We start from the raw sequence: 22,303 nt of genomic DNA on the forward strand, positions 1-22,303 counted from the left end.
CATGTGCGTATTCTAAAAATGACCACATAATTACACTGCATTAGACGGGGGAGCAGAGGGTGTAGAGACGGGAGCAGTAGTAGGATCCAAAGAGTGAATAAAATGAGAGCATTAATTACATTTTTCAAGAAGATGGACTCCAAGTAGCTGCACGGTGGAGGAGTGGTTACCACGCAGGCCTCACAGCTAGCAGACCTGAGTTCAATTCCATTCTGTGTGGAGTTTGCTTGTTCTCCCTGTGCATACGTGGGCTTTCTCCAGGTACTCCGGTTTCCTCCCACATTCCAAAAACATGCTAGGACTCCAAACTGTCCATAGGTATGAATGTGAGTGTGAATGGTTGTTTGTCTATATTTGCTCTATGATTGGCTAGCGACCAGTCCAGGGTGTTTTATTTTTCATGCTGACCTGTCCTGTTGCAAGCATGGTAGCATAGCCCACATACAGTATACTGATGTTAAAAGCATTATGTGCTGTCAAGTTTAGGTCTTGGAATTAACTTTGAATGATATAATGGTGTAATCGAATTCCTAACCCAAGTTTGTGACCCTTTAGCAGTTAAAGGCTCAGCTGAGCATTTTTTTTCCATGACTGCTCCTTTCAACATCAGGCAGTTTCATTATTATTATTGTTGACTCTAATACCCACTGAACAGCCAGAATACATTTGTACAACTTTCCCATTCAACACATCACATTTCATCACATTTTGGATGCAACATTTGAAAAAACGACTAGTTGTACACGTACATGTATTATTTTTTATCCACTCACAGCTGATCCTAATGAGCAGTCCTACTTTTAAATGGAAATACAGGAGGAGGTAAAAATATAATAACAAAAGCAAGACATGATTCATAAAAGTGGCCACACTGCAGGTGTAGGGGAAGTAATGTGAAAGAGGCTAATGGGAGTCCACTGCTGTGTTTCATAAAAAAAAAAAAAAATCCAGTTTCATGCCCTCAACTGGAGCTACCTGCTTTTAATTTGAGGAACTCTGCATATTTATCCATTTCATTTAATCTTTTAGCCCCTGACGACCTACTACTACTAGTTCACATATGCTGTGCAGATTCTTTATTTTTGCTATATGTGCTGTACAATCTCCACTCTCTTTTAACACACACACATGCACACACATCCACACCAGGCTCACTGGTGGGTCATTTTACCACAGTAACACTGCTGAGTAGGGGGAAGTGATGCTAAATATAGAAAAGAACCGAGCAGAAGTCCAATGACATTCAAGATCATCCAATGTGGATGTGATGAGTGTGACCGCGGATTGATTTTAAATCCTAAATAGACTGAAATACATGTTATGATAACCTTTAAATACAATTCAAAAGACTACAGCATTTCAAATGTGATTTGCTTATCTTTGTATTAGTGAACATTGTGCATGGAAGGAACGGGCTTTCAATCTTCCAACATGTCAGTTCCAGAAAAGCCAATACTAAATAAAAAAAGGGAAGAAATAAATAGAGCATCCTGGAAAACTGTATTGTCACAGACGCATTTGGTCATGTGATGTTAATATGATTTTCCTCACAACCTGCTGCCTGAAAGACGCACATTTGATATGCATGAATTAATCGAGAATTAGGCTTGTTTTTTTTTGTCTCTAGTTATTTTCTACTTAGCTTATTTAAAGAATATGCCTGAGGGCACTTTGCCTCCCCATTAGTTTTTTTTTGTGTAAACAAAGTTGAATAAGTAGGTCATAATGTCTACATATGACATAGATTTAATTTTCTTGGAAGCATGACAAAATAAAGTGCACATGTAACAGAGCAGAACCCAGTCAACATATTAAGGGCACTACTCTGGTGACAGAAGTGGCATCATTAATAGTGAAGCCATCTAACCCGAGGGTGAACCATTAGGTAAGGCACTAGGAGGATTGAAATGAAGCACCTGTGTGGCACAACACAAATGCCAGAGGTAATGTGACAGAGGATCCCGTCACGAATGTGCTGTATGCAATCTGGTTACCAATAACCTCTTTTTGGTTTCTTTGTTCTTTTCCCCAGGTTGGCCCCCCTTCCTCCAGGCAGTGCATCCTCACCTGTCCATCTGCCAGTCACTGCAGATGTTCTTCATGTTGAGTCCAATTAAAGCACAGCACGCTTGATAGAGGTAGGCCCACCTTTGCATAGAGGTTCTTTTTTATTTTTACCACTGAGTGAGAAATCTATGTTTGTAAGGGTGCAAATTATGTTCTATTTGAAATGTGTTTGCTTGTGTTAAGCTACATGTTCTTTGAATTGTAGCTGCACTTGCAAATAATATCTCATGATCTGACTTTGAAGATCTGGATAAAATGTTTGACATATTGGACTTTAATCAATTACTATTGTATACCCAATTCACAATCAAACAAATAAACAACAGTAACTGAACAACTACTATAGAATAATTCACAGTGGAACCTCTGTTATCGAATGCACAGTTTTTGAATAAAATTCATCCATTCATTTATTTTCTACCGTTTTCCTCACGAGGGTCGTGGGGGGTGCTGGAGCCTATCCCAGCTGTCTTTGGGCTAGAGGCGGGGTACACCCTGGACTGGTTGCCAGCCAATCACAGGGCACATATAGACAAACAACCATTCACACTCACATTCATACCTATGGACAATTTGGAGTCGCCAATTAACCTAGCATGTTTTTGGAATGTGGGAGGAAACCGGAAAAAACCCATGCATGCATGGGGAGAACATGCAAACTCCTCACAGAGATGGCCGAGGGTGGAATTGAACCCTGGTCTCCTAGCTGTGAGTCCTGTGCACTAACCACTCTACCGCCGTGCAGCCCTTGAATAAAATTATGTTCAAAATTTTGCCTGGATTGCCGTACATTGTCTCAATTATCCCATGATACTGCACATTTACTCTTTGACACAGTGGATATTGTGGTATTAATCAAGATTTGGATGGATTACTTCCTGTATTGTTTACCTAGTCAGCCATCTTAGATCACAAACCCAATGGCAAATCTTACAATACTTTTAGTGGAGACAATACAAAGGCTCATTTAATTGGCAAACTCAAATGACAGAAAATCCGCAGACATGCGTGTCAAACAGAGAATCCCACACATTAGTGACTCAGTCTTTCCATGTTATTAATATACGGTATTATGCGAGTCCAACTGTGTTCATTAATGTGTCTTTATTAGAAATGCTGCTGTTATATGTCATAAGTGTCAAGGGTAAAACGGGGCGTAACAAAAGTGTACAAAGAAAATACAGAGGAAAGCGAGGTAGCACACTGGTAGGTTAAAGAAAATAAAGTATTTAATCCCAGAATAACAAAAAAACAATCCCCACAAAAACTGAAGACGAAACGCAAACAAAATACTCAAAACCAGGACCTAAAATCGCTCGTGACGCAAACATGGCTAAGAATACAATCACCAAAAAATCAAGTGAGTATACCTGTCAGTAAAAACTATATAAGCCACACTAGGCGATTTACAGAAACTATAAATCCAAAATGGCTGCACACACAGCATTGTTTGGAGACATGGCATTGCTTGTTGCTCCACCTGATTACTAATCCGGAACACCTGGGATGCACCTTCCAGGTGTGACCACTCTGCAGCGGGTCTGCTTTTTTAATTGAACACAGCTGTAAAATAATCCACCATCAAAATTGCAAGTGCCATCATTTTGATAAATAAAGTTGTAAATATTCAAGAAATGTATTCTTAGCAAAGTATGAAGGGGTCATTTGTATGGCTGCCTCCTCCTTCCCTGCCTCGTTGCTTTGTCTTTCAAGGTGAAAGTGACATTAAACCTTTATTTATCCCTTTCATTCACCATTTGTATGTATTACCAATGGTTTTCTGCATGGAAAACGATAAGTCTTCTGTATTAAAAGTCTATTTTTGGAACCACTGTAATTGACCTTCTGTGACCGTCAACGGATAAGCATTGTAGAAAATGGATGTATGGACTTTCTAAGTAAATGTATGCATGTACAAGAACAGTATAATAATATCAGTTGAGTCACTCTTGGCAGAGGTATGTGCCCTCTGGATGCTCTTGGTTTTTATTTTGGTTATCCTGGGTAAAAAAAAAATTAAAAAAATCAGTGTTTGGGACTCAGCCCTTTTTCACAAACAGCAGCCAAGAAAAGCATTAATTATTACATCTGATAAATGATAATAAGACAGATGAATGAAAAAGAGACAACTGTTGAACTCGAAATACAGTCATAATAAATAATAAATAAATTCATTGCCATACCTGCTGTTTGAGTTGAAACTGCATTTTTTAAATGTTTCGAAGGTTTCCTGGTACCCCGGACAAAAGGCACTCAGACCCAAATCTCCAAATCCATTTATTTAATGTATAAAGAGATTTTATTGGATGATATAAAAGTAAATTAAATGCCTGCTTACTAATTACTTACAGTCATTTCCGGACTATTGAGTGCACTGGAATTTTCCAAACAAAATCCAACACTGCAGTTGTAGAAAAATAAGTAAATGAACACACAAAATCAACAACGCACCAAAGTGATGGTTAATTTGTACTTAACTGCAATAAACAAGGGATTATTGTGTATCTATCAAATTTGTAATCATCTTTAATTTTCATTATATATATATAGTTGATATCTTATTCCATGTCTTATCTATAGAAGCAATGTATTTCCATTGTGTATATCCAGTAGAAATATGTGTCTCGGATGTCTGCCATAAAAAAAGATGATCCAATTTTATGATCTTTATGATGACCTTTTACAAAATGCTGGTACTTGTTTTCAAATCGATCCTTTGCATCTTTCTCATTTTTCTCGAGTCAGCAAACTGCACACTTCTGTTTCGCTGTGCCTATACTGATGACAGGGCTAAATTACATGATATTTCTTTTTTTAATCTTTAATGTATGTAGCACCATTCATTCATTTTCTACCGCGTATCCTCACAAGGGTCACGGAGGTGCTGGGGCCTATCCCAGCTGTCTTAAAGTGAGAGGCGGGGTACACCCTGGACTGGTGGCCAGCCAATCACAGGGCACATATAGACAAACAATTGGAGTCGCCAATTAACATAGCATGTTTTGGGGATGGAAATGTAGGAGGAAAAAAAAAGAATGTGAGAAGAAACCGGAGTACCCGGAGAAAACCCACACATGCACGGGGAGAACATGCAAACTCCACGCAGCTTCTAATGTAGCACCAGCACAATCAAATGTCATTTAAATTAGAATAGGTTAATTATATACTGCATACCAATATACATTTAGTAAATCATATGAGGCATGTATGAGTATGAGGCATTTTTGATTTGACAAAATTGTATTGGGTTTTTTCCAGTTAGTAATTTTCAACATGTTTAATAAACAATATAGCATAGAAACGAAACACTGACTTGTGTGCAAGTCAGCAAAGGTGGTTCAGATGTGATATAAGCGGGATAATCTCACATCGCAATTAAAACATGAATATACTCTCTAAAGTGAGCACAAAAAGGTCCAAAAAGACTGCCTTGCTCAGCTTCCACAGACGAGATGGACATGCAACCATCATTAAAACCTGAACTTCCATCCATCCATTTTTTATACCACTTGTTCTTACTGGCGTGGATGTTCACAGGTATGAGATGGTGCCAATCCCATCGGACTTTACGAGAGGGAGGTCGACTATGGATTTGTCGCCAGTCAATCAAAGGACACATATCGACAAACAATCATTCATATGCACAATATAGAGCATGGTTCGCCATCCCTTTTATCACGATGCACCAGCCGATCGTTGGGACTTTGACGGTCAACCACGAGAGTATTAACACCGGTTCGCCTCGCCGCAGCAGCAACAAAAATTGAGCGGCGAGTGTGCAGAGCTTCAGAGAGATAGAGTGAGAGTGCACAACGATGTGCCTGCACACACAATAGTAATTACTGTATATTAAAATGACTCAAAATTTGACACAAATAGAACTCTTCGACGCTTCGTTACTGTTGTAACACATCGACCATCCGCTGGAGGCATTGTGAATGGCAAGGTGACCAATTGCACCGTGTACCTTGAAGGAGGCATTGTGTGAAAAGTGAATACATAATGAGCATGGTCTTTAAATACGGATGCAGATAATGACAAATTTGCATTATCCATATTCGTTTATAAGGAGTCTCCTGCTCATCTATAGTAAATCCCCATTTGTGTAAAAATAAAAACAGACTCTCTATATTGCTTTTCCTCCCATTTCAAGGACATTGTTTGTCTCCTCTCATTATTCACCAAGCCTTATCCTGTACCGATCTGAGCACATAACTTAAGTCCTTGATCAGGCTCTCAATAGACATGTTGCATAAACATTCTGACAGCCTGCGTGTTGTTTGTGATTTCTTAATGCAGCTCATTTTCCATTGACCAGGAATACATCTGTATTTCTTTTCAGAAGGCTGGACATAAATCTGTTAGAGAATGTACAAAGATTTTTTTTATATATTTATTGTGTTTGTACAAGCAGAGATACGTTTGCTGCTGCCGACATGTATCTTTTCAATAGGACTGTGCTTCATTGTTTACTTGGAGCAAAGCTGTTCTATTCTTCAAGCTTTGAGGCTGGGTGAATGGTGTGAATGAAGGGACATCAAGAATGTAGTTAAAGGTGAAATTTGCAGAGAGATAGCTGACCAGAAGGGTGGAGGAATTGGAACACTAGTGCAGCTTTTCAGGAAGTCAATTTTTGAGTTGTGGCTTCTCTTCCATTGTTTTTTGTCCTCAAAAACCGAGCATTTGGAAATTTTCAAACATTACACTGCAGGGTATGATGTCCAATTCTGATTTTTCATTCATTCATTCATTCATTCATTTTCTACCGCGTATCCTCACGGTGGTCGCGTGGGGTTCATATTTTTTCATAGCAATAAATGTGTTGGTATGAAGACCATAGACTTCTCATGAGTCAGCTCTCTCTGTGTGCTTTTGCACTAGTATAGACCATTTCAAAGTACATTCATTCATTCATTTTCTACTGCTGGAGCCTATCCCAGCTGTCTTCGGGCGAGAGGCGGGGTACACCCTGGACTGGTCGCCAGCCAATCACAGGGCACATATAGACAAACAACCATTCACACTCACATTCATACCTATGGACAATTTGGAGTCGCTAATTAACCTAGCATGTTTTTGGAATGTGTGAGGAAACCGGAGTCAATTCTGACCGAAAAAAAAGTACACACAAAACAACACACGCGGTACCTTGTGTTCTCAGTCCTGCTGTTTTTGCAATTTCAATGATTTTTTTTTTTTGCAACCCGAGTCAACATATTCATTGAAGATTAAGGACAAATGTGGCAAGAATTTTGGCTATGGCATTGTGGGGAACTTGCTCTGACGTCTGTACCGAGTAGTGTGTGGGTGAGGAGCAGAGCTAGAAGTGGCGAGACATTGACGTGAGCTGCTTCAAAGACAGATTTTTAAAATAATTTTCAGATGACAAGAAGAACTTTTACTTTTGACTTTTTAGAACTTTTACCTGCATGTGTGATTACCTTTCCCTAGCTCTTGGAATGCAAAGCATGCCTTTTGATTAAATATAGGTCGAATGTGCGCAATCTAAACCTGCATTTGAACCCAGGTCTCGTTTGAAAAATCGTAATTGTATCGTTTACACCGACAGATATCGGCCACATATGTTCAATTGTCATTCATTCATTCATTCATTCATTTTCTACCGCTTTTCCTCACAAGGGTCACGGGGGTGCTGGAGCCTATCCCAGCTGTCTTCGGGCAAGAGGCGGGGTACACCGTGGACTGGTCGCCAGCCAATCACAGGGCACATATAGACAAAAAACCATTCCCACTTACATTCATACCTATGGACAATTTGGAGTCGCCAATTAACCTAGCATGTTTTTGGAATGTGGGAGGAAACCGGAGTACCCGGAGAAAACCCACGCATGCATGCGGAGAACATGCAAACTCCACACAGAGATGGCAGAGGGTGGAATTGAACCCTGGTCAAGTAAGGGCTATGTGGCTGCAGGTGCAAATGCCTGAAGCAGTAAACGACTGCCAAAGTTTAGGAACTACCATACTAAGCAATTTCTACTAGATAGTCACTGTCCATATTTCTTTTTCTGTCTTGCAGCTTCCCTCTGTGTATGCTCACAGGTTTGTGTAAACATGTCATTGCATATTATTGTAAAGCTAAATATTGTAAGAAAAAAAAATCCCAACCCAGGGGGCCTAGATGAAAAGAGAAATTCAAATGTTCTTGAACCATGGCAGCCGTTTAATTCTTTAAGCTGCTTTTGAAAGGCTTCAAATTCATATTTTTCCATAGCAATAAATGCGTCGGTATGAAGACCATAGACTTCTCATGAGTCAGCTCTCACTGTGTGCTTTTGCACTAGTATTGACCATTTCAAAGTACTTTCATTCATTCATTTTCTACTGCTTATCCTCACGAGGGTCGCGGGCGGTGCTGGAGCCTATCCCAGCTGTCTTCGGGCGAGAGGCGGGGTACACCCTGACTGGTTGCCAGCCAATTATTTCATATTTGTGTGTGAGGGGCTGTTTGTTTGATGGAATATGAGCTGCAAACTGAGTCCCTGAATGTAGCATCTTCACTCGGCTGACTACCAAATGGCACATAGAGTTCCCTAACTTGCTTTTGTTTCTTTTTTTTATGTTTCCATGTCTGAGATTCTGTTTTTTCTCCATACTCTGTTTCTGCTTTTATATCTACTACATGCCGTTTTCAGTTTTAGCTAATATCATTATTCCCTAATCGACATAATCACTGACGTGCTTGCTGTTGCCTCCTGCAAGATTAAACACATTAGTCACACCTGAACCTTTAATACATTTTGTAAGATTACAAGCAACAGAGGGTGAATAAAAGCAAAAAATAAGCATCCGTTTATCTAATCTGCAAATAACTTTAATGTGTTCTTTCTTGGCTGACAATAATGTAGTGTCTACCTAATCCTTCAAACTAATCAACTTGTAAAACAAACAAACCATTAAGTGGTAATCAAAACATAGCTTGGTGGTAGACTTCACAGTAATTTTTTAGACTGTGTAAGGATATAGAAAAAAGGAAGAAAACAGTCCTTGAAAGGTGGAGCACAAAAAAAAACACAGTCAGAAAGGCCAATATGTTTTATGCCTTTTTTCCCCCCTAAACCTCAAGGACAATGTTTAAAAACATTTAAAAGCTCGCACATGAAAGACCAATAGTGGCAAGCAACTAACTGTATTTGACCCTGAGATTGAATTTGTATAAGCCAGTTGAATGTTTTCATGTACACACCATTTAAAAATTAAATTTCCACAGTTGATAATCAAAACAACTCTAGATGGTCGGCAACCCGTGACTCTGGGGCCAGCGTCCTTTTTCCGACTCCCATGCCGAGCACTGGAGTGAAGGAAATGTTCATTCAAAGAGTTCCAACTCACCGCAAATCTGTGAATGCATCAACACTGTGTTCTGACTGCTGATTGGATGAGCGTAAATACAGTCTATAAAGATTAATTTCCAATTGAAATATTCCTTTGCCTTCACTGCTAATTCCACTGGTTTACCCTCTCGTGTGTTTTCTGCACTGGAGAGCTTCACAAATTCGTTCACAAATGGACAATACATGAAAGAACCGTTTATAAAAATATCAGAGCATAATTTCTCCGAATTGAAAAAAAAACACAGGAATTTATTCAGAAAATGAAAGAAATGCTTCTCTCTGCAAAGACAGTCAAGGACAAGACCAAAAGAATGAAAGTGTCATCTATTCATCTGTAGCTCTCTTGTGGGTTTTTATCTTTCCCTTGTATGCTTTGTCCTCCAAAAATTCAAAAATTACAGGGAAGCAACAGCAAGCAAACGTAGAGAAACACATGCAAATGTTACAAAACAGGAAATCATGCAAGTGATAAGGAAAAAACAAAACAAAAGTCCAACCATATATTTTGTGTGATTTTCTTGAATTCCTTTATCAGCCATCATTTCCTACTATTTTATTGCATTTTACTATTGCCTAGGATTTTAACAACTGTAAAAACAAAAGACAGGTGACATATATTACAAAACCAGGTTTTTCTATGTGGCCAACAGGCTAACCACCCAATCACCGTGCGACCAAAACAACAAAAACTGTGTAATCGTAATCAAAATGCTGAATAAAAACACAGCTCCTATAACCCATGCCAAGTTGAAAATCAACTCTGAACCCCCAGCATCACTTCCTGTCCACAAACACATTTACAGCAACAAATACATATAAGCCTGAGTCTTAGTCTTAGGTGGCTTATTTATTCTTATTATGCCTACTATATTGGTTTATATGAGTATAAAGCTGACTATAGGGGTGTTAGTTAATATCTACATGGCTCTAATAATATTAAAAAAACACATTTAGAAGGTCGAAAACAGGTTTTCTATGCTCTAATGCTCTATTGTGATCTCCAATCTATTTGTATGTAAATGGTTAGCAACAGGTAGCAAATTTCACTGGGAATTTGATGACATGAGCATGCACAGCGAATGGCTCCCATTAGATCAGTGGTTGTCAATTACTATGTCAGGTCCCCACTGGGGGACAGAAATGATTTCACATTCCCCCGATTTGAAATACGATTGAGAAACTGATCATATTAATTTATTTATCTGTACTGTATAGACTGAACTTAAAACTGCAACACTATTTGCAACCACTATTTGAGACGCACTGCATTAGATGGACAGTGGTGACTGACAGCACATTTGTGTGTTGCAGTAGAGATGGGGGTGCAATGACTTGTGTGTGTGTGTGTGTGTGTGCAGGTGTGGTTAGGTGCGGTGTTACTATAACCCAGAAGGTTTGCTTGTGTGTTGCAATATCACACAGAGTAACCAGCATTGATGCACTGTGCTAGTGTGATCACCTCATTATGTACTGGAAGAGAGAGAGGGCTATTTACGTGGTGGGTAGAAATGGCACAAAAGTGACTACAGGACACTAAAAGGTACAGAGTGTGAGGCAAAAAAAGACGAGAGATGAAGTCATGAAACAAAATATATCTGAATACATATGACCTGTGTGGCTTGGAATCCGAGTTGTGTGTCTTTTACAAAAGGCAAAGTGAAGGTTTGTGTGAACAAACCTCTATGTGGGAATTTGTTTTTGTCATTGTGTGTGTATCTGCAGGGCTGCCAGCTTGGTCACCCAGCTGGTTTGGGATTTGAATGGCAAGGGAAATGTGCCAACACTATGACCCCTTACTCAACATAATAATTCCACGTGCCAAAACTATGAACAAACAAAGCCGAATGTGCCAACAACCATTGAATTAATTCTGAAATACTATAGTGCTGTTGTGTGCGGTGTGTTACCGACTAGATGAACTACTTGTTTTATTCATTTATCTAATGCTAGACTCTTTAGTGAATAATTAGTGAATATCCAAAATGCAATAGACAATGTTGTGGTCAATGTCAATGGTTTTTTAATGGTTTTCATTCAAACATGGCTTCAAGGAAACCGTGCGATTAGAAAGATACCAGCTATGATGAGCCTCAAAATTATTTTTTAACAAGCTTGTACTCACACAATTAAAAAAAAAAGGGGGGGGGGTGATTTAAACCTAAAACTGGCTTCTACGTTTGAGCTTCTCCCCTAACAGTTCAGCAAGAATAACAGTACAAGTATTTATTCATTTATTTTCTACGTATACCAGTCTATAGACAAACAACCATTCACACTCACATTCATACCTATGGACAATTTGTAGTCACCAATTAACCTAGCATGTTTTTGGACTGTGGAAAGAAACCGGAAACATGAACATGCAAACTCCACACAACCATCGAACCCGGGTCTCCTAGCTGTGTGGCCTGTGTGCTAACCACTCTACACCGTGCAGCCCAACCTAAACTGCAAACGTACTTACCTTAAATACTCCAAACCCTCAGCCTTTGTACTCTGAAGTCGAATGTCTTAACCAGCCTGATCTTGGACTTCTCTGTGCCAAATGCACATGAAAAGACTGAAGACTGAAAAGACAGTTCATCCAGAGTAGATCGAACTTGACTAAAATCAAGTCATATACTGTACAGAGAAAAGTGAACACTGTAATATCCAAAAAGGATATAATAAAGCCTTCCTCACATTTGTATGACTTATTATGCCTGTCTGTAGCTCACAAAGGTGCCTACTTGGGATTACAGCAACCATTCGATTGATCGTCGAGCCATTTTTTTTACATATCTGGCAACACAAGTGAGTACCAAAGTACTTATCTTATATATGTACGAAAGTCTCCCCGTGCATGCGTGGGTTTTCTCCAGGTACTCCGGTTTCCTCCCACATTCCAAAAACATGCTAGGTTAATTGGCGACTCCAAATTGTCCATAGGTATGAATGTGAGTGTGAATGGTTGTTTGTCTATATGTGCCCTGTGATTGGCTGGCCACCAGTCCAGGGTGTACCCCGCCTCTCGCCCGAAGACAGCTGGGATAGGCTCCAGCGACCCCCGCGACCCTCGTGAGGATAAGCGGTAGAAAATGAATGAATGAATGAATGTACGAAAGCCCCGTTTACACTTGCTCGCACTTTGACCCTGCAGTGGTATGTAATATGATATGCAAATGAGTGAATTGGTCATTACCAGGTGTGCACTTAGAACACAAGTGCACTAAGAAAACTTCATTCAACATTTGTGGCAAACGATTTTCGGGAACTAGTTGTGAATGCAACGTGAACACACCGCGAACGCACCACAAACTATGTGCAAAAAAAAAAAATGCAGTGTGCAGGCCTCTGCTCGTCTCATACACACGAATGGTGACATTTTCCACCACCCCTTGAGCAAGTCAGGGGGATTCCTCATATCATTTCCGGAGCCCCTATGATCTTCATTATGATTTTCTGTTTATTACAAATCAGAATGCCCAAAGCGATGTCTTCTAGTCAAAAACTCCCTCTCCCACACTGTGCATGCCTTCTTTTTTTTCAAGATGCACATTCTCTACCTGCAGCTGCAAGAACACTAGCCTTACCTTTCTTCATTACATGACCCTCCTCTCTGGAGTTCATCTTGTAATCTTTGCAAATAGAGGAATTAATGAAGCTGGGGTAATGCCTGTTGTTACATCATGCTTTAATTGTGATTATTTACATTTTAAATTATGACCAATGCTGCTACTACGAGTTACTATGTATGTGTGTTTGTCTGGCCAATGTCTGACACATGCTGATATAATATTCACTATTACATTTACTTGAAAATGTAGGTCTGACACCCCCTCAAAAATGACAGTTTTCAAGCAAGCAGTTTGAATAGTCTTCCCATGGCTATATAATTAGCTTTTATGAAGAAAATGCTTCTACCAGCATGGTTAATGATTGCCCTTGTCAATAAATGCCCATTTTTAATATACAATGATGCAGTACATGGACAAATTGTGTTGCAATAGGATAGACCAAATCACGTGTGTCTTGGACTAAAAATAAACTGAGGATGCATATCGCATAAAAACGCTCCCTGCACGAGACTAAGTATGCTTGCAGTGTCTGCGATGTGGAATCTGTTCACTCCACCTTTCACCCTGTGACGACAACACAGACTCATGACTTGTGAGATCTCCAGACCAATCTTGTGCTTTCTCGCAGCCCCCATACGCACACACTCACTACACCCCCACAACCATAACACATACTCTTCCCACCTCCTCACTGTTACCATCCATGTGTCATCGGGTGTTGCTAAGTTACAGGCCTCTACCAAGTTTTTTTTTTTGGTCTTTTACAAATGGTTTTGACAAAGATACCATTGCTCATGAGCACTTGCATGTTTTTTTTTTCTTTTTGCTATTATTTTGCTATTATTATAACTGGTACATACCATAGTTGGCACAACATGTGCTTTCCGATCTTGCCTTTTAAAGCTTTACAGAGCAATACAGAGCAATTGTTGACGGAAAGAAGAATGTTCTCAGAGAAGTTGGGATGTTGGTGCAAATGCTTTGTTATTCCATCAATCTTTACAGCATCGTGTCCAGCTTAAACTAAAACAAGCTTTGCATTTACAGTGCACAGTTTCACAGGCTTGCACTCAGATACTCATAAATTAAACACTGGTGAGTTCAAGCGTGTGCACAGCATGATCGTTTGCGTATGGAGTAGATGCATGTGGTTTCTTTTTGAGGTTGCTCTTGAAAGAGTGACCTCCCGAAATAGACAGGACTTGCACGCACACAAAACACAAGCGCATAATCATTTTAAGTGAATTTATATTTGGTGAATTAGCATCCTTTAGCGGTCAATTCCATAAGAAAATGGTACTAAAGAGCACTAGAGAGATGTCACAATCTCCTCGTATTATTAAGAGTTCCAAAATTATGAATGACGTTTGTCAATACATGTATGTACTAAAAGTGAATCTATTATCTGTTTATTATCTGCAACAGGTTTTTATCGTGTTATGTGAGTTTTCTGTGCCATGTTCATCCAGAAAACATTATGGCCATTATGTTAATATTTGCGGCCTTAATAATTAATATGTTATTAATATGTTTGCACATGATTTGTCCCCTTGTGGGACTAATAAAGGCATATCTTATCTTATCTTAGTAATTTTTTTATCAATCAGTGGGATTAAGAAAAAAAACATCCACTGTATCTAACAACACTGAATATATATTTTTAATTACAAAAAAATGTGCCATTTTATTACAATGGCATGTCCTGAGTAGATCCCCTGCTGTCAAACGTTTTGGTATTCTGGCAGAAATCCCTCATTCATCGTGGATAACTGGTTAGAGACCCAACAGTGATTTTGAATTTTTGCTGAGTCGGATTCCTTATTTATATTATTATTTTTGTAGTTGTAGTTACTTTTAGAGCCCTCTACACATAAAATAACACCCCTACAGCCACCTTTACACTTGTATTACACAGTGTAGCAGAAATAGTAAATAAGCCATTTAAGACATAAATAAGACTTGTGCGAGTGGTGGACCAACAGGAAGTGACATCAGGGCTTCAGAGTTGAGTTTTAGTTTGCCCTGGGTTATTACTACAGCCTGTTGTGAAATCATTCAAACCTGCAATAAAAGCCTGTTGTTCTGGCCATCAAGTCTACCATTTGTGTGTCTCAGCGAACATTACTGACATTTGGTATGCAGTGTAAAACACGTTATATCAGTCACGCCGTCTTTGAATGCCTTTTATATGAATTTTAGTTGATTTTGCCATGGTTATGCTTGAAAATGTTTCATTTAGGTAAAGAATATATAAAATATGTTTCGATATGCATATTTATTGATTAATAATAGTCCATATTCAGACACAAAACATGTATACCACTTCACGTAATTTGAAAACAAATTATGACAATCTGTCAGCATCAGCCCACCAGTTGAGAATCTCTGAACTAGAGGATGAAATGTGGGGCACATTATGAACTACGTATATATATATATATATATATAAACTCTAAAATAATATACAAGAATGATATATAGTATTGGTTGTGCAATATATGCAGCACATAATATGCACGTATAAAAGAGGCAGAGCTCAATAAGCGCATGCAAATGTATGAGTATTTTCATGGTTGAGTCACATACAGGACATTACTGTGGTTTTCAGCAGTTGAGTCTGACAGTGTAATCTATCTCCATTGTGGGATACTAAGTACTCTAGGGAAGCGTGTTATACATAAGACCATCAGACAGAGTCACACACACACGTGTGTCATGTTCTGCTAATGTAGCATGGACTGCCATCCAGGATTCAAGGTCGTTAGTAGGTGCGATCGATAAAGTGTTTTAATTCAGGGAATAATAGGGGCATTCACAAGCAGCCGAAGTCCACAAAATGCAAAAAAAAAAACAAAAACAATGGCTGACGAGAGAGCCCAGCTAAATATTAAATAAAGCTTACAATAATGAGGCGACTAGCAGCAGAAAGTCCCAACCCAACTAAATAGTAACCTGATTAACAATTACCAACAGGTAATTCTGCCAGCCCTTACCGGCAGAAGCAATGCTACTGCACATAATCCCAAAACAGGAAACAAAAAAACAAATAAAAATGCAATGTGCAAAAATGCCCGTGACCCTAGTGAGGATAAGCGGCATAGAAAATGCATATATGGATGGATGTGCAAACTAAGGAAAAGAAAGACTGTCCGACTTGTCATGAGAAACATAGGAACATGTTTTCCAACACAGAACACGTACACTAAGAAAAATTACAAAGATCCTATTTATTTTTCCATCTAGTCTTAAACCATTGATAACACGAATAAAACAGTCTTACGGCAGGTTGACCTTAAGCAATATCCGAGGTTGTCTTTCCGCAGTCTGTTCTTATACTGTAAATATGCTCCATTAACAGCATTTTAATCATACAGTAATGTGATATTGTCATCTGCTACAATATTTACATGAAACACTTAAAAAAATGTTTTCCAGGGTGCAGCTGATTGATTCAGAAAGCAGAGCGCAATCTGTCAAATTATTAAAAAAAAAGACTGCCAGCACTGCGTGTTTTTGCAGCAACATAATCACAAACATTTGCCACTTGAAGAAGTCCCTCTTTTGTCCTTCCAGCTTTTACATTGGTGGGGAATAAATTGTTGCAAAGCTCGCTAACATTCACACATATGGACAATTTTGAGTCTCATATGTACCAAAACTTGCATGTTCTTGGAATGTGGGAGAAAACCCACATGGGGAGAACATGCAATCTACACATAGAAATGCCCAAATAGAGACTTGAATTCTTAGTCTTCTGACTGTGAGGCCGATAGGATAACCACCCACTGTGTGGCTGCAATGCTACTATTATTCAAACAATTTTAAAATGCTAAAGAAAATAGAAAAATATACTGAATTAATTTGTAATAATTTAATTCCATGAAAAAACACATTTTTATAGTTTTACAGTTTTAGCTGTACAATATATGCAGAAACACTTTGAAATGTATATACAGTTGGGATGACAAGGATAAATGAACATTTAAATGTGGTTGTTGACAAAAACAGCGATGCAGCAGCAAGATCCACTTGGGCACCACCCTTTTTTTTTGCCATGAGTTATTTCTTGGATTCAAGTGTTCCTTACCTTCATCATAATGTTGGCAATTGCAAATGTCTCTGTCTCCATTGTGGGTTAGTTTGCTGCTGTGATCAAAAGAAAAGCAGAGACTTGTGGCGTAATTGCGCTAATTAGCAAAGAAGTACAGAGTCAACGGCTGATTGCATTATAGATGGGTGACATGTATTAGAAAGCTATTAGGCTGCTAACAAGGATGTTTTGTAGTAAAAATACACGACCACAGTTGGACTCACACAGTGTATTAACTCATTCAATCCCCCCAAGTACCGGACATTTTTTGGACTGATTTTGACTGATTTTCAAGGCAGACAGAATATTGTGTTCTATGGCTATAAAAACATGGAACCTATCAAAAGAAAGATTAGATGCCAATATTTCATCAGAAGAAAAAAGTTTGTTTCTACATTTTTCCATTCTTTAGTAATCCGCAGTAGAGCATAGCTAAGTTTCAGGAAAATATCAGTTCCTGACTAAAACAGCTAGAAAAACGTATTTTTGGGGAAAAAGATGTATTTCAAGCATAACTTTCACTTTGACACACATTTTTTTTTGCTTTGGCGACAGCTCAAATATCTAAATAAATGAATTATATAAATACAACATTGGTATTGATATTATATGAGTTAATAACATGATAAGACACGCGTAACGTACGCAAACCAAGGCAAACCTTTTTTGTACAAGGGGTGTACGCTAACTGAGGTTCCACTGTATATGTATTTAACCTATGGCATAGTTAGGGGTTTTACTTGGCAGCACACACACACCTTTCTGTACTATCTAAAGTAAATCTAAAGTAACACTGCCATTAACGGCAACAATGTGATCCAGTACTAACTATAATGACCCCAAAGTGACTCTACCCTCTGTAATGACTTCTTCCTTTCATTCTCTCTTCCAGTCACCTTGTTTCCGGTTGAATATCATGGAACGACTGTGGTTGTCCTTGCTGTTGCTGACAGCAACATGCAGGGGACAGCCCTGTCCAAAACGCTGTATGTGCCAGAGCCTTTCGCCATCGCTCGCCATTCTCTGCTCTAAGACAGGCTTGCTATTTGTTCCTGTTGCCATAGACCGCCGCACCGTGGAGCTTCGGCTTCAAGAGAACTTCATCACAGGTAACCAGCTCGTACTTAATCACACATTGTGACACAAAGTGTAGAAAATGTACGTTATATGCAACACTATTGAAAATGGTACCGCTGATGCTGCATGTCTTGATAATGACAGTAGTGTTTGGAAGCTTGTTTTTCAATTCAATGCATATCTTTTCTTCAACTGCTTACCCTTCAGCCAGGAGGCCAGCTACTAGTTTTATGATGAAACCAAGGTTTTTACAATGCCCCCTATTTGCATACCAAGGCATGCTTGGAAAGTCATTGGAAAGCTTAATATTTCGAGATTTGACTGATATTCACCATTACTGGATACAATTATAACTGGAGGCTCAGTGAATACAAGCGTCTACTGACTAGTTGCAAACAGACATGAGGCAAACTCACCTTCAAAGCCTGACAGTATCCAAATGCATATTATAGTCAGACAAATTAGTCCTGTTAAGTTGGCAATGAACCAGTAAATGTATATCGGCCACACCGATATGAAAAAACAATGTTGTTTGATGGGTCGGCTTTGGTCATAAAAGGAAATAAGTCCTGTATATTGAAGAAAAGGAAAATGTGGACTTTTTTGTGTCTTTATTTCCAAACAATCATGGCCAAATGGTCTTGAAAGCAAGCTACATTGTCAAAAGTATTGTTTGCACAGACTTAGTGAAAATTAGGGTCTGTTGTGACCAAGGGTCTCCAATGGAACACCTTTGAAACACCTGATCCCAACCTTAGAATTGCTTTTAAAAGGGCCAAATCCATGCTTCTTGTCCAAATGGTTCAAGGACAGCCCTACATCTACGTTGGGCGTGAATTTTTAATGCATTTCATCTCCCCCAAAATCCCAGAATGCTGTGTTTCTTTGTACATACCAGTAAACATCTCTCCGTATCCTTCAGTTGCATTGGAGATGTGCAAGAATAATTTTTGTTCTCTGCAGTGTCCTGCAGTATATTCTGTAGACCCTAACCATGCCACATCTTCATTATTTAGTACCCCACTGAGAAATGAAAACATACAGCTATAGCGGTGTCCAGAAAGAGGATTTGATGCACCATTAACCTTGTCACACAACTGTAGTCATTTAGGTCATACAGTAGAAGTCACGTCTGGTTGTACTTTGACCGTTTCTATGGAACTTTACTTTATATGTTACTTAATTAATCCTACCAATCATTACGTTTACATGCAGTCAATATTTTGGTTAAGGTGAATATTTCGGTTTCTTAAACATTCGGAATAACCTGTTTACATGCCCGATCAAACAGGGTTATTCCTGTATACATGGTACAGTCATCGGAAACAATCGGGATATCCTGGGATATTTAACCTCATTAATGAGATGGTTAGTTTCCTTCTCACTCCAAAAATTTGCAGTTTTCCGTACTGCCGTGTTTTCAAATTCAATACTTCCTGTCAAAGAACCAAGATTCCTTTCGACTGGAACATGCGCAGAACACAAATCAATATTCCTTTTGATGGGAATATCCTGATAGGTGTATACATGACCCGTTATTCAGGTTGGAAAAGGAGTAACCCAGGGGTAATATACAGGTTTTTTCAAAATAATTATTGGTGTTCACATGGCCGTCTGCAACTGGGTTGTTGCTAATATTCCAGTCATGATAGGGTTATTTGACTGCATGGAAACATAGCCAATAATGCTGGAATCTGGGATATTTTGTATTATAAACCGAAGGCCAAAATGTGCATTCATTTGGAACTGACCTGATGACTCAAAAACTGAATTGAAAACCTTCAAGATCTAAGTGGTGGAGGCTCATATTTGTATTTAAAAAATGTTCCAAAGGTTTAACATAGACTGACTTCAGTTTCGAGCATAATGTTGTATGCAGAGACTCAATGATCACTACTATGGTTGGGCATCAAGTATTTAGCATTGATGGGAAACGTGGCTAACATTCCGATTTTTTGACTCCTTGTATCGATGCACAGCCCGACAGCCTCCAGGTACAATTTCCGGGCTTCCTTCCCCGGAGCATCTCTGGGCACGCGCCTGGTGGAACACTTTTCCATTACGCCATTATGGCCGGGCTCCACACACCATTTCTGGGCTTCTTGTATCCCTTTCCTTCGCTAAACCGCACCTTCTACAGAGCCTCGCTGGGTCTGATCCAGAGAGAACACTTCATCGCTCTGTCTGGCCTCCCGGCACCATTCCCGGGCAGCTTTGGGCTCCTCCTCTATGCTTCCCCACCTGCCATGAAGCCTTTCTGAGTGTGCACAACAGCCTGCCCAAGCCCAAGCAGCACTTGTCAATGCATAAGCACTCACATATTTTGAGTGCTTTTCAAACATTTTGTAAAAGTATACTTTTGTAAAAAATATATACCATTTAAATTTAAGATCATTTTTGAAATATTTATATGCTGATTGAAAATAGCTGTGTAAAAAATTCATATTAAAGTTAAAAACAGACATTTAATCTAAAAATAACTCTGGTTAGCACCATCATTTGAATCATGCAAACTTTTATGACCCTGAACCGGAATCGAAAACAGGAATTGTTGAACTTCAATATCCAACTCTACTGATCACAAAGGCAAACATCCACAGTCGATGCAGTATTGTGTGTGTAATTGTGTGTGTGTTCATTTATTCACAGCTGTTCGTAGGAAGGATTTTGCCAACATGACCAGCCTGTTGCATCTGACGCTGTCCAGAAACACCATCAGTCAGATCCTTCCTTCAGCGTTCAATGACCTGCGGCGACTCAGAGCGCTCCATTTAGACTCAAATAGATTAACTGTAATCAAGGTAAAACTCATTCGACTGTGCAATGATTGTTACATGAACACATATTTATTTCCCTTTTCTGTGCATTATAACGCCAGTTAATATGAGCTAGCTAACAATCCACTTCATTGGGACACACCTATTTTGACTGCAAATCCCTGTAATAAAAACCTAAAAACAACAACACTTACAATATCTGCTCTCCTTGGGATGGCTGTGTCTTCCAGCACGATCATCTTGTTGAGTCTTTGTAACAAAATCAAGAGCTAGGTATCAACTTTTCCATCGCTGACCCGAACGGCTAGCAATGCATTGTTTATCCACTTGTGTGACTAATAAAGGCATATCTTATCCTATCATTACCTTATCTTAGTTTTTCGTGTTAGCTGCCACAATAACAATATTGCTGTAGCGAGGTTAATATGGAAGTCCATTATGTAAACGGAACACTGTTGGCGTTTTGTGTCAAAATATATATTTCCCATGGCATCCATTGTTAGCAAGCTCATTTTAACTTGTTTTCTTGCTTTAGAACGCACAGAAGAGAGAAAAGATTGTAAATTGTTTACTCAATAAAATGCTGCAAGCATCGATTTTAATGGTGGAGCCCCATTCAGGCTCACTGGGCAGATACAGTTTAATACTGAAATGAAATCAGCACCAAGTAGGGTTAATTCTTTTTAATGTGTGTTGGACATCATATCATTGTTGTATGTTTTTGCTTTTATTCAGGATGACCATTTCAAAGGCCTTACAAACCTCCGCCATCTAATTCTGGCCAACAACCAGCTTCACTCCATATCTCCCCATGCTTTTGATGACTTCCTGTCCACACTAGAGGATTTAGACTTAAGCTACAATAACCTTGCACAAGTTCCCTGGGACACAATTGGGCATCTAACAAATGTCAATACCTTAAATATGGATCATAATCTCATAGAAAATGTTCCCCAAGGAGTATTCACTAACCTACACAAACTTGCCAGGTAAGGAAATCAGTACCTTGAGATAATGAGATGCTTTAAAAATGTTTACTCCACTTTCTCTTCCACTGCAAAATATGTTCCTGGTTTCTTTTAACAGGCTGGATATGACATCCAACAAACTGAAAAAAATTCCCCCTGACCCACTTTTCCTGAGAATACCAGTTTATGCTAAATCCAAAGGCAGTCCTCTATCCTCCCTGGTTTTGAGTTTTGGTGGAAACCCTCTTCATTGTAATTGTGAACTTCTGTGGTTGCGGAGACTGACGAGAGAGGATGACTTGGAGACATGTGCTTCACCCCCTGACCTCAGTGCTAAGTACTTCTGGACAATACCTGAAGAGGTAAGACGTTCATGTGTGATTTGGGACCACTGAAACAAAAATTACAATAA

At 39.1% G+C, this 22,303-nt stretch overlaps 1 protein-coding gene across 3 annotated transcripts in view; it reads left to right on the forward strand.

Moving 5' to 3' along the window:
- The window catches only part of LOC131134281 (leucine-rich repeat and fibronectin type III domain-containing protein 1-like protein), a 144,032-nt gene that overhangs the window by 67,234 nt on the left and 54,495 nt on the right, over positions 1-22,303 (forward strand). For all 3 annotated transcript variants that reach the window (XM_058079380.2, XM_078792956.1, XM_058079381.2), the window contains exons 2-6: positions 2,033-2,138; positions 17,962-18,178; positions 20,796-20,947; positions 21,659-21,912; positions 22,010-22,253. In XM_058079380.2, coding sequence (XP_057935363.2) covers positions 17,986-18,178; positions 20,796-20,947; positions 21,659-21,912; positions 22,010-22,253 — 843 coding nt within the window. In that variant the 5' untranslated portion in view covers positions 2,033-2,138; positions 17,962-17,985. The remainder of the gene's footprint in view (positions 1-2,032; positions 2,139-17,961; positions 18,179-20,795; positions 20,948-21,658; positions 21,913-22,009; positions 22,254-22,303) is intronic.

The sequence above is a fragment of the Doryrhamphus excisus genome, linkage group LG8 (genome assembly GCF_037039965.1).
Source record: "Doryrhamphus excisus strain RoL-2023G ecotype Guam linkage group LG8, RoL_Dexc_Guam_v1.1, whole genome shotgun sequence".
NCBI classification, from domain to species: Eukaryota; Metazoa; Chordata; class Actinopteri; order Syngnathiformes; family Syngnathidae; genus Doryrhamphus; species Doryrhamphus excisus.